We start from the raw sequence: 13,673 nt of genomic DNA, 5'->3' as shown, positions 1-13,673 counted from the left end.
TTTGTATAAATATAGAAATATTGTCTTAAAATATTTTGTAGAAGTAGAGAAATGTTACAGTATTTCCGTACTGTAGTAAAGCATGTGGATATTGATACTGTTATCCACTGGTGGTTGCTGTGAACGGAATAGATTTTGAATCTTAAATATTTGTTTAGCAAATCGGGTTATTTTATACAGACATATTATTAGGGGTATCGATGACATGACTAAAGAATACTATATAGAAGAAAAATAACAGGTGGCATACTGAATATAAAATTTAGATAAACTTAAACTCACAGTTTATTCATTGCCTAATATGTTATAGTCTCTGTGACTGTCATAGAGAATAAGACTGCCCTGGTGCAAAAGGTGGTGGTCTAATACTAGCTGTTAGTGCTATTTCTTAGTGACTGAGAAATACCAAGTCAGGCTCCCATTGATTTCATGGTCACAAGAGAGCCTCTGTAAACTATTAATCAGTTGTTGACTTGATGAGGCAGTTTCATTTTCTAGATTATCATTGGCACCTTTTTTATTGCAAGTTGATTTCCCTTGCTGTCAGATTATTTATGGAGTAACTTAAACTTGTCAATGTGTGTTTGGTATTTATTTCAGTGTTAACTTTAAAAAAAGGTAGAATGGTAAATCTTGAAACATCCAAAAGCATTTTAAAGCACAAGATTAACTTTTTGGTGTAGTTTCTACAGTATTTTCTATAGAGTGATTGTATGTTTTATGAGTCATGAAACTTTTTTGAATTATTGATTTGTTACTAGTATTTACTGAGTACCTACTTTGTCTTAGACAGTGTTCTAGACACTGGTGATAAAGGCAGTGAACAAGAAAAAGTCCCTTCCCCTCCCAGAGCTTATGTTAGATGTATCCAAGAGTCTGATTAAAAAGAAAAAAATTGAAATGATACGGCCTTGATGTGCAAATATAGATTTTAAGTTTCCTAATTAAAACCTCTTAGTTTTATTAATATGCACATGAGCTTAAGTACATATTTAGTAAATTAAATGCACTGGAGTAGTTTTTAGGCTTTTCTATTGGACAAGAAATATTTATGTAATTGAAGTACTAATTTTAAAAGTCATTAAATTATTTAAATCATTGCTGACTGAGTCTAAGCACAACATAGTATATTCATATTAATGAGTATTTGGGGACTTACGAATTATATTATAATTGCCTTCCTGATATTTCTGACACTTTAAGATTTATAATGTAGATAATAATTGATAGAATTGGTAATGCACATTTTCCTGAATGGAGTCTTAGGTCTTATTTATTTTTATTGTATATTTTCTTGTACATTTGTGTCTGAAATTACATTTACTCATATAAAATCATTTGCCTGCAGTCTTCTCAATATATAGTCCATAAAATACAGATGTTTATGTGTCTTTTAACTTAATGAGATCTGTCTTTCCTCTATCAGTAGATTAGACTAAATGAGTGTATCTTCTATAATTTATATCATGATTTAAATAGGATATTAATTTTTTTTGACGAAACACTAGGCAGCAGCAGTTTTATGTAGCCCATAGTTTTAGTTTGAACTAGCTAGAATCCTCTAGTGTACAGTTTGACGAGTTTCATCTCACCTATTTAGGCTTTTTGGTGGTTTGATACTTGACATCAAAAGGAAAACACCTTTTTTCTTGAGTGACTTCAAGGATGCATTAAGTCTACAGTGCCTGGCCTCGATTCTTTTCCTATACTGTGCCTGTATGTCTCCTGTAATCACTTTTGGAGGGCTGCTTGGAGAAGCTACAGAAGGCAGAATAGTGAGTACAAAGATTGGTAGTGGCCAGGCTCTTAGCTCTTCAGAGGCAAGTGTCTGTATGCATTTGTCTCACTATTCATACTTTTATTTGAAGAGTCTACCCACAGCATGATTAACCTGTCCCAAAGCAGACTTCCCCCAAAGGTAATTGCTATGGAAAACATGGGGAAGCCATTTGAGCAGGAGAAGATGCACAGTTGAGGTAAAAAGAAAAAAAAAAGAAAAAGAAAAGAAAAAGAGAAGAAAAAAAAGAAAAGAAAAAAAAAGTTTATCCTGGCTTGCTGGATGAATGGTTTTATAAATTGAGTAAAAGGCTTTTATTGTCTTTGTTGTGGGGAGTGGGGAAGGGTTGGTGGTGGGAGACAAATTGAACCGATGCTGGGTGGGTCCTGGGTGGGGGAATTTATCAATGGTGCTACTTGATATCCTGTAAGGTATCATAGGATTAGTTAGAGCCATGTGATTAATATTAACTCATCGGCCCTGGTGGGTAGGCCCTGACTCAACAACTAGACTTTGGAAGTTGTAGACGAATGGTAGATTTTTAGTGTCGTTTATTTTGCTGTTATTAAATTTGTATAAGGTAGATAACGTTTTAATTAGAAAGTATAACTGAAAACTGCATCCATATTTTGATATGACTAAAATGAAAGTTTTTATGATTTTTTGTTCTTGGTAATGATGTATAAGGGGCTGTGGGAGGCGTGGTAACAGAGTATCCAGTGCTTTGTAAAATCTTGAAAGACTTTTTTTTTGTTTACATATATTTTAATGCCATTTAAATAAGATGATTTGTAATTCTTGAATGTATTTTATTTAATTATATTTACTCTTGGGAGGAAATTCATTTTTTACAGAGAAAAGGTTTAAAAAATAACCAAAAGCTAAGTAATGATAATTATTCACTTAAAGTACTTCATGAGCTGAACATGAGACAAACTTACCAACTGAAATTTCCTTTGAAACTCAATTTATTTTTGTTTTTTTAGATTCTTTTACCTTATTCTGCAATCATTGTATCAAGGGAATCTATTTTTAGTAAGGTGCTTTTATGTGCTGTCTCAAACTGTAAATGTAACTCTGCTGGTCCCCCTGGAGATGTGGCTTATCTGTTACCATCGTGGAAATGCTGCTTGCTTTTGGACTGTCTTGCACTGCCTGCCCTTCTCATCCTGCTACTTAATACCACGTGCATGTGGTAGTGCTTTAGGCATTGGAGGAATATAGACAGGTGTAAGATGAGCATGTGTCTTCTGTCCTCAAGGATCCTAACCTAAGAGAAAAAGATAAGACAGTGTATACATAGGTAATACGTCATGGTGTGCTGTGCGACACATGAGTGAGATCAAGGAAGAGCTGTGGCAGCCGAAGTACCAGAAATAGAGAAATCAGGAGCATTACGGAGGAAGGTGATACAGAGATGATGCATTTGTTTTCAGGTGCTTTATTGGAGCCTCAGGTAGGAGGTACAGTTCCAGAGTTTGTGGAGTGGTAAGGAGGAAGAATAAAGGTTGGGAGTAGATGAGGTTAACGAGGGAGAGAATTTATAGTGACTAAAGAGGGAAAAAGTGGGAAGTTATATTTGTGGACTAGAGGAAGATGAGAATGAGGAGGAAAATGGCTCGGCAGATTAGACACAGGCACCGTCAGAACTTCAGAAGAGGAATCAGGATGATGTAATTTTGCAAAAACCAAAATTAGAGGCTTTGAGAAAGAGGAAAGATGAGCATGGATTGGTCAGTGCCATGCAGTGGAGAGGCGTATGGGGAAGACACTGGTAGGGCTTCTGATGGGTACAGTGGAAACTTCTGAATGTGACGAGGGGAAGGCAGTGTGGTGGGGCTGTGATTTCTTTAGGGAGAGATACCTTTCAGTTTGGGAATGAACATAAAAACAGTTGAGAAATTGGAAAAAGACTAGATCTGGATAAAGGAACTAGTAAATGTGCCAGTAAGGGGTGGGGAGAGGAGTGGCAGAGTGGTGAAGGGAAGGTCTTCATCTGGCAGGTTCTGCCTTTTCAACATGATGTTGGGAAGGGAAACTGTAATTTTGTGCCTATTTGCCCCCCCCCCCCCCCGTTAGCATTTATTTGCCATCTCCTTGCTTCTCTTCTGAATTTTTTGCTTTCTGTGTCTAGATACCATTTAGACATTTTTTTCTTTGACTTGAGCTCTGCTTAAATTCATTCCTAAGTTATGCATATTCTAATTGAACTAAGGGTTTTATAATGGTTTAGCAGTTAATATGGACACTTCATTTTGCCAAATATATGTGAGTTTGATCCTATTTTTATAGTAGTAGTTGAGTAATGCTTTTACTGCATACTATTACTTTTGTGATTTTGATTTTGGGAGATGTTATTGCTGACGATGAGATTTACTGCCATTTATTGAGTGCATTCTGTATGGCAGCCTGTAGGCTTGCTAGGTGTTTTCACAACCACAGCTTCATTAAGTCATCCTGGCTATGGTCACTCCTATTTAAAAATGAGAAAGGTTGGGCTTGAAAAGTTTGAGATACGGCTGCGGCTTAACGTCTAGTAGTAATGGGTCTTCTGCTCAAATCTGGTTCTGAAGCCCTGCTCTTGCCTGCTGCTGTGCTGTCCGCCAGGTCTAGGAGGGGTGTTTCTCCCCAGCTTGTTTTCCTTGCCTTGCCTTTACCAGTGGTGGGCTTTTCCTTTATTGATAGTGCCTTCCAGTTGACCTTGATGTTTATAAATGGCAAACTGCTCTTCTCTTTCTGATCCCTCCCCTCTGTCTAGTGGCATAGCATATACCCCTTACTGTCTATTAACCTAATCAGTTAGAATGTAATATTGGTAGTGGTACAGAATCGGCATACTAGCTTTGATTTAAACTCTCCTGAGTCTTTCATTTTCTTATTTTATCTTTTTTTACCAAGCTTTAATAGTAAGGTACTTCTTCGTTTAATGGTTGCTATGATTTTTTTAAAGAAATTTTCCATCTATTTTAGGGTAAAAGCATTTTATTTTTGATATCTTTGGTTAAGCCCATCATATAAGATTGATTTCTTTAAAATGTGTGGCAAATTGCTCTTTAGAAATCATTTTGAGAATGATAGCATCATTTGTTAATTTCTGACTTATTTATTTGAAAAACTTTTTTTGCATAAACCATATGGAATATTTAATATGTTTTCTGTTTTTTTTTTAAGTGAACTATTTCAGGCATAGCAAAAACATCCAAAATAACAAACATTTTTGTACTCCCCACAAGCTTAAGAAATAAAATACCTATAGATAGAGTTAAAAATCTCTATGTCTCTCTTCCACTTACTCCTCCCTCCTGGCTTCCCACAATACTGTGTTTTGAATAAAGGTTGATTGTACAAGTTTACTTTTAATATGAAAACAAAGCAATTTTCCATATGTATTTAAAATGTTTTTGTAATTTCCCATATTTAAAATTTAAATTTGACTTAAAAGTTGTATCTGCTTTATATTTTTAACTACTTGATTAGTATTTTTACTTTCCAGATATTTTACGTGTATTTTAGTAGAATAGAGATACGTTTATGATGTATTACTTCTATTCATTTCTTTTTTCCTTAAACAGAGTGCAATAGAGTCTCTTTTTGGAGCATCATTAACTGGGATTGCCTACTCGTTGTTTGCTGGGCAACCTCTAACAATATTGGGGAGCACAGGTCCAGTTTTAGTGTTTGAAAAAATTTTATTTAAATTCTGCAGGTATGTAATTGTTATTTACTTATCACATGTGTTTACATATGTGTATAATTATGTTGTTTATTCACTTTAGTTAAAAGTTCATTGTGTATTTAGTAGCTGAAAAAGAGGATCTGATCAATAAATATATTTTCAGTATTTCGGGGCTACCATGTGGTTGACCGTACTCTGGCCCCTTCCCAACATGCCTATCCCAGTCACCTTGAGTATAAAATCAGTGGATTTGAGTCCTGGTCAACAAATCACTTGGGCAGTAAAAATCCTTTGTTCAAAAAAATTTCAACCCACTAAGAAGGTGTTAATCTAATTGTTGATTAGTTGGTATGTTGGTCTTATAAAAGAATTTTAAAAAGAGGCAAATCTTGGAGGCTCCGGCTGACTTGATCAGTCAGGCCTGTTTACCAGAAGGAACTGTAGCTGTCTGTGAGAGGTGTCCGTTTCCAGGGGCAGGGTTGTTCACAGTGGGAATCAGCCCAGGGTACGGTAGCTGGTAGACCTGGGATTTGACATGGCCAGTACTATTCCTTTGGTGAGATAAATGTAGTTGAATATTTTAGCCTGAAACAACTTGATCCTATTAAATATTTGCTTCGTCTAACTCATCTTGTTCTGATTCTTTCTTCACTGAACAAGCTGATTCTGATTCCAGTCTGGCATGCTAGCTGCATAGACTAGGGGAGAATGCAGGGACCTGAAGTGTTCTGGACCCTGAGGTCTTAAAGTAATTTCTTACTTGCCATGGAATTTAAAAAATGAAGTCACTTTCTGTGATGATACTGGCGGCAAGGGGGATGGTATTGGTGGCAATGGAGGGGACAGGGGTGTGGTTACCATGTTGACATAGAGCTTCTGGGTCTTCAGAGAGTCACATCCAGTTCTGTAGAATGTACCTCTGTCGTTTACTCCTCAGAACTGATTTCAAAGTGAGGTCTTTGTTTTTGAAATATTAATTGCCTGGTAGACTTTCAGTGTGAATCTTTTATGTGAGTAAAATGTAACCATTATAATTCTGTTATCTTCAGTTACAGCAGAAACATACAGAGAGCTTTCTTTAGTTATTATTGTTATCCTGTAATTTGCTCTTTTTAGGACTCTTATGTTTTTATACTCTTTTTATTGTCTGTTAGGAGATTTTAATTAAAGATATACGTTGCCACGTGTGTATGTTGATCATGTTCACATTTTTTCCCTAAACAGAGATTATCAGCTTTCCTATCTGTCTTTAAGAACCAGTATTGGTCTGTGGACTTCTTTCTTGTGCATTGTTTTGGTTGCAACAGACGCGAGCAGCCTTGTGTGTTATATTACTCGATTCACAGAGGAGGCTTTTGCGGCTCTGATTTGCATCATATTCATCTACGAGGCTTTGGAGAAGCTCTTTCATTTAGGAGAAATATATGCATTTAATATGCACAACAATTTAGATGAACTGACCCACTACTCGTAAGTGTTTCCGTTTTCCCCATTGTTAAAATGTATTTTTACAGAGATGTCTGAGCCAAACAAAGATGAATTTTTTGCATCGCGATGCTCATTTATATCTAGCTGTAACTACCCCGCTAGCCATATGGAGGTTGACTTGTTTGTTCCAGATGAGATTTTACCAGAGCACTCCATGAACATCAATACCGTTGAACAAACTCAGTCATTTTTATTCCCTGAAACAGCTTATTCAAGTGTGTGTATTTCTGGTCTTCTGTTTGAATTGAATCAATTTAAATTCAGTTGTTTGGTAACTAATCACCAGCTATTTGAATCAGGCAATTATATTAGATCTTGTATTCTTCAGCCAAGTCCTGAATGTAGGATGTAATATTTCTTACATTTTTCTTTTTCTTTTTTTAATATATATAATATGTATGTATATTACATATATATTTTTTAAGATTTTATTTATTTATTAGAGAGAGAGAAAGTGAGAGAGAGAGCACAAGAAGGAAGGAGAGGGAGAAACAGGCTCCCCGCTGAGCAGAGAGCCCAGTGCAAGCCCTTAGCCGAAGGCAGACGCTTAACCGACTGAGCCACCCAGGCACTCCTATTTCTTACATTTTTCATGTTTTGCATTTTCATTAACATTTTTGAAGTCTGATAGTTTTTATTTGAACTTTAAGTATAGTGTCAGTACTCTCATACTATTTGGTGCAGTATTTTCTTTGTGATAAGAAAATCATGAATTGAAAATACTTTAAGACTCTAGAATAAAATAAGATTTGAAAAGTAATTATAATAGTTACAAAAGTTGGCAAATATATTCAATAAAGTCAAGTCGGTTATTAAAATTAAATGTATCTAGGTAGATCAAGGCCTGTATTTGCTGTCTTGAGCAGTCATGCTTGGTGTAAATGTGATCCTGCATTTGACTGACTTAATGGAGGAAGTGGTTACCAAAAAACAAGGGTACAATTCCCTCCTTCTGCCTACTAAGCCCCAGATCCCTCCCCCTTCCCTTGATCCGTTCCTTGCATGCTCAACTTTGATGGACAGAGTAGGGAGGGATATGAAAATTTCTATGAGAGATTAACCTGTTTGAGGAGATTAGAGGCACTCTGATGCCAACTCTGTTTTGTGCTATCTTCTTTGCTCTTAAACTAGTTTATTATTTGAGTGTTATTCTTGTTTATTTCTCTCTCCCTATTCCTTTGACCTTTGCGAAGCATGGCTTTCATAGCTAGTGCCAGCCAGTCAGAACAGTGCTTGCTTCTGGTTAACCGAGTAATCGCATGTGATCGCGATGTGTTCAGCTGACATCCTGGGAGCATTGGCAGGCTCTGTGTTAGCAGTGTTGCGTAATTCATATCACATGTGCCTTAATTTTTTTTTTTTTAAAGATTTTTATTTATTTATTCGACAGGATAGAGACAGCCAGCGAGAGAGGGAACACAAGCAGGGGGAGTGGGAGAGGAAGAAGCAGGCTCATAGCGGAGGAGCCTGATGTGGGGCTCGATCCCATAACGCCGGGATCGCGCCCTGAGCCGAAGGCAGACGCTTAACCGCTGCACCACCCAGGCGCCCCCACATGTGCCTTAATTATTCGTATCATACCTCCTTTGGTGTATGAAGAAACTGAGTCTCATGGAGGTTAAAACCTGCCTTGAGTCAAACAGCTAGTAAAAGATAGAACATGGAATGCATCCAAAGTCCAGCCTCTTCTTGCCTGTTCTCAAAACAGCTCATAATCTAATTGGGAATATTCCTGTGTATTTCTTCTTTTTATTTTTTATTATTTTTTCTTCCTTTTTTTTTTTTCTTTAAATTCACATTTAGATATCTCTTCGCTTGTGTGCGCTTTTAGCTTTTCTTTAGGTGAGGTAGTTATGGATATGAACTGAACTCTCTGATCTCCTTATGACCGTCCTAGTTCTGATGAAAAACCATGTTTCATTTATTTCTTTAAGAATGAATGTTAAGATCAGTAAAGGATGAGCATGAGTAGGAATATGGCTTTATTGGGAATCTGTGTCTTGTGTATGTGTGGGTGGGGAGGCAGAGCAGCTCCCCTGGGGGTTAAGGTAAGATTTAGTAGAGAGTGACCTTGCTAAACATGGTGGTATCTTGTCATATTTTTGAAGAGAATAGCATCCCTCCCCAAGAGATATATCTAACAAGTTTCATTAAGTTATTCTGTAAAATATCATTCTGTTGATATTTGTATATTGTGTTTTATTTACATAAGCCAGATCTTGTTCTGTTCCATTGTTTCTGATGTGTTTTCACTTTCCAGTCTCCATGCATTGCAGCACTGGAAAAAAATTTAATTAAAAGCCTGGGTGGCTCAGTCTGTTAAGGATCTGCCTTCGGCTCAGGTCCTGATCTCAGGGTCCTGGATCGAACCCCATGTCTGGGCGCCCTGCGTGGCAGGGAGTTTGCTTCTCCCTGTCCCTTTGCCCCTCCCCCCAATATGTGCTCTCTCTCTCTCTCAAATAAATAAATAAGATCTAACAAAACAATAAAAAAGCTACCACATTGTGTGATTGATTTAATAAAATTGATTTAATAAAACATGAAATGCAGGACCCTTAAAATTTTATCCTGTTCTCATTTCTCAGATGTGTATGTGTTGAACCTCCCAACCCTAGCAATGAAACTCTAAAAATATGGAAGGAAAAGAATTTAACAGCAGATGATATTTTCTGGGGGAATCTCACTGTTTCTGTGAGTACATGATGAAGTAAAGGGTTTTGCAATATTAACCTAGTTCTTTAACTTTTTATGAGTAGACCTTCATTTTCTTCTTGATCAGTAGGTATGATGTGTTTTCAGAATTTAGTGTTGTGTTGTGCAGATAGGAGTTGTCACATGGTTATGTATCATGTAGTAAAAAGTGTAGGCTAAAAGAATGAACCTGGTAGGGGGGATAAAAATGGACTAAATGTGACTTCCAAGATTTAATTATTAAAAAAGTGTGAAAATACTTCTGGTTTCTAATTCCAGGTAGATTGCAGGTTGATAAATTCGAAGAAAGTGTTTGCTAGGACTTTGGTTGCAAAGTATATATACTGGAGTTGACAGAACAGCCCACATCCATTTGTCCTCCTCTCCCTGTATCAGTGTATCTGCTCCATGAACAGCTTATTTAGAAGATCATGAGTGCTTTCCTAATGTCCTCGATGGCAAGCTGAACTTGGTTTAACTGTGGTCTAGTAGTCCACTCTGCAGTCTAGTCTGTAGAGACTAGTGTATCTTAAGCATGCAAGAAAGGAAACAGGACAAAAACATGTAATGAGCGCCTACTGTGTACTGAATACTATCACATATTCTTGTATTCTGTTGGGAAATGTTGTCCTGGCCCTAGAATATCTGTTTTAGGGCACTTCCCAGATTGGGCTTTGGGATTAAGGTATAAAGTGATTCTAGCAATATCAGTTAAAACCAAGATCTCTTGAGCTTCTTGGTGCTTTTTATATCATACAAGCGATCGTAGATCATTATTTTCTCACTAAGGATAATATATTATTGGAAGGGTACCATCTGCAGTTTCATCTCACTGATAATTTAAGTCTGTATGGTCCGGTACAGTAGCCATTGGCCACATGTGTCTATTTAAATTTAAGTTAAATAAATTAATTAAATGTTCAGTTCTCAGTTGCACTAGCCATGTTTCAAGAGCTCAGTCAGTTCTCCTGCTACATTGGACAGTGGAGATACGGAACATTTCTGTCATCACAGAAAGTTCTGTTGGACACTGCTGATTTAAAGCATTATGTACCAGTGATCAACTTAGATTAATGCTTGACTGTTTTATATTTAAAAACCCAGCCTTGCTACGAAAGAGGTCGAGTTAATAGAGGTGCTCAAATGAAAGTGATCTGTTAAAAAAAAAAAAAGAAAAACCTCATTCCATTGTGAATAGGAGGTCTTGATATTACAGATACAGGTCTTTTGAGTGTATTTTCTTGTTATTCAAAAGGCCCATGGTTTTTGTTTCTGTTTTTTATACTTATAGCTTTTATTTTTGTGATCCATTTTGTAAATTTGTAGCATTACTAATCTCAGCAATTGGAAATCGAGAATAATGGAAACTTTGACTATTTTTCTCTTGGTAAACCTGAGTTGTGTTTCTTAAAATGAGTCTCATTAGAATATAAGTAAGAGAAAAATGACATTCGTGGCATGTATCATTGTTAATCTCTGGTTGCCTTTCAGTACTTTTTCCCCGAAAGGAAAATTAGGTCAATAAATTTCTATAATTGCATTATATTATGCCATATAATTAAGATTTTTTGAAAATAGAAATACTATTTGAATGGTTGCTCTACTGCTCCTAGTCCCATGCTTTAATCCCATTGTTTTGAGTTAAGTCAGAAAAGCCAACCAGTTTTTGTTCCTGATTTGAATTTATCACTATAGCTATTTCTTATTCAGCACTGTAAATAGACACAGTAGTAATTTTCTTGTTTAAGCGACTTGTTTAAAAGTAAAGGAAAGACAGTAAAATCGTGGACCAGCAAGAATGCATACAAACTATTTGGGAATTACTATTCACTCTGAGGCATTCACTAAAGGGAATATGGAATCGAAAGGAAAGGACTGTGTGGTGTAACTTGGCAAAATACTGTATTTCAGTTCAGTGACTTACGATATACCTATTTTTCAAACTGTAACATCTCTGAACTCAGGGTATATCTTACAGTTGACGATGTGTTAAAGTTGACTTGACAGTGTTTTTTCTTTCTAAGTGAAGTACAAAATAATGGCGTGTCTTCAGTCACTAGCATCTTTGAGTCAATGGAGTTCATTGGTAATTTATTAGATACCTGAGAATCTTCTTCATTCTCACCTTTTTCTATTTTTTTTTCTCCTTTTTTCCCCAGGAATGTAAAACCTTTCATGGTGTATTTGTAGGATCAGCTTGTAGTCTTCACGGACCTTATATTCCAGATGTGCTCTTTTGGTGTGTTATCTTATTTTTCACAACATTTTTTCTATCTTCATTCCTCAAGCAATTTAAGACCAAGCGGTATTTTCCTACCAAGGTAATTGGGATGTGATTTTGGAGTCCTGATAATATTCATGTTTTTAGCTTTTGTTACCTTGGTTTATTTCAGAACGGTAATACATTGTTTGGGGTTAATACTTGATATCAAATAGTTGTGAAGAACTTACTTATAGTGAAAAATGTATATTACATTTCTGAACTAACAGTAGGAAGATAATGGTACCTTGAGGAATGGGATGGTAGTACGTTAGTTGTGAAATGTGTTTCTTCTCTCTTTGAAAACATATTAGATACAGTGTATTTCATGGACATGTCATCACTAATTAAAAACCTCATTCACACTTTCTAGTGGCATATTTTAATGTGAAAGATGAGAATTATTTAGAAAGGACACATAGTGTTTCTGTGTTTATTTTAACACAATCCCTTTAATATAGGTGCGATCGACAATCAGTGACTTTGCTGTATTTCTCACAATAGTAATAATGGTTGCAATTGACTACCTTGTAGGAGTTCCATCTCCTAAACTTCATGTTCCTGAAAAATTCGAGGTAAGGATTTAAATATTTGGTTATTTGTGACGTGGGACTACCAAACTATTTTAAAATTAGATACTTTATAGGAATATATATATATATTTTTCACATACATAAAAGATGACAAGATGTGAAAAGAGAACTGAACCTATTTATGAAGTAAGCAAGAAGGTATCAAAGTTAGTCCCATCAGGGAGAGTGAATGAAAACACTCATGGTAAGTACTTGGGAGTCATTTAAAAAATTTGACCCTGCTGTGGTAGCTGGAGTTCATGATGTATTTTCCAGGCAAAAGAAACATTCTTTATTCCTTTATAAGGAAGTGACTCAAACTTGAATTTAAAATTGTAACAAGGAGATCCTAGTTAAATTTCTAGTAGAGTGGTGTATGTGGAATGCTCCATGTCAGGAGAGAATCAAATGTATTCTTCCACAAGAAAAATGATGCTTATCTGACCATCCATGAACGCTTTGCATTCATCATCAGACTGTAGCTATGTTGTACATAATGTAGCGTATGCATAATACAGCATTCAAGAATTGTTTTCCCTTTTAAGTAGGAGTTGGTAGCTTTTGAATAGTTTCTGGAATTCCCTATAGTTGAGTATTTGTGTCACTGGTTATGTTTATCTTTATAGCAAACTATATGACTTCTTTTAAAAACAGAAGGTTTAAAGGGGATTAGAAATAAGGAATAAAATGAATATAATTTTAGTCTGTTTTATTTCTTACTTGGAAAAAAAAAATATTTTAAAACCGGTAGTCTCCAAAGTAGAGTGCATGGGTGGAAAATGATCCACTAAAATTATATAGAAGGTCTACTTATATTTTTATTTAAAAATAAGAGAAAATTAGCTTTATAGTACTTACTGTATGAATTTTACTATGGAAAACCATTAGTAATGTAACACATAAATGGGTATTCTCATTGGGTATTCTCAATTTTATTAAAAAATTTTTTTTATTGTTTTACTCTTGGAAGTATATAATAAAATTTGGATACGTTTGTTTAAAAGCATAGATATTGAGCCACTAAAGATTTTTGGCCATTAAGAGATGACTATATGAAGGTCATTTTTTTTTTTACCAAGTCTTTTACCAGATGAAACTATAAATTAATATCGGTTCAAAATATTGATGTAGCTTCCCTTAATCCTGGGCCCAGTTCCTTACATTCATTCCTAAATATATTTTGTTACTCATTTATTGATCTAGCTTTCA

General features: G+C 35.6%; 1 protein-coding gene across 10 annotated transcripts in view; it reads left to right on the top strand.

The window, feature by feature from the left end:
* The window catches only part of SLC4A7 (solute carrier family 4 member 7), a 107,620-nt gene that overhangs the window by 70,688 nt on the left and 23,259 nt on the right, over positions 1 to 13,673 (top strand). For all 10 annotated transcript variants that reach the window (XM_048216139.2, XM_044383346.3, XM_026496884.4 and 7 more), the window contains 6 exons: positions 1,601 to 1,775; positions 5,350 to 5,483; positions 6,678 to 6,923; positions 9,527 to 9,632; positions 11,792 to 11,953; positions 12,354 to 12,467. In XM_048216139.2, coding sequence (XP_048072096.1) covers positions 1,601 to 1,775; positions 5,350 to 5,483; positions 6,678 to 6,923; positions 9,527 to 9,632; positions 11,792 to 11,953; positions 12,354 to 12,467 — 937 coding nt within the window. The remainder of the gene's footprint in view (positions 1 to 1,600; positions 1,776 to 5,349; positions 5,484 to 6,677; positions 6,924 to 9,526; positions 9,633 to 11,791; positions 11,954 to 12,353; positions 12,468 to 13,673) is intronic.

Source organism: Ursus arctos, unplaced genomic scaffold (genome assembly GCF_023065955.2).
Source record: "Ursus arctos isolate Adak ecotype North America unplaced genomic scaffold, UrsArc2.0 scaffold_20, whole genome shotgun sequence".
In the NCBI taxonomy this organism is placed as follows: Eukaryota; Metazoa; Chordata; class Mammalia; order Carnivora; family Ursidae; genus Ursus; species Ursus arctos.
This window is presented reverse-complemented; position numbering and strand designations above follow the sequence as displayed.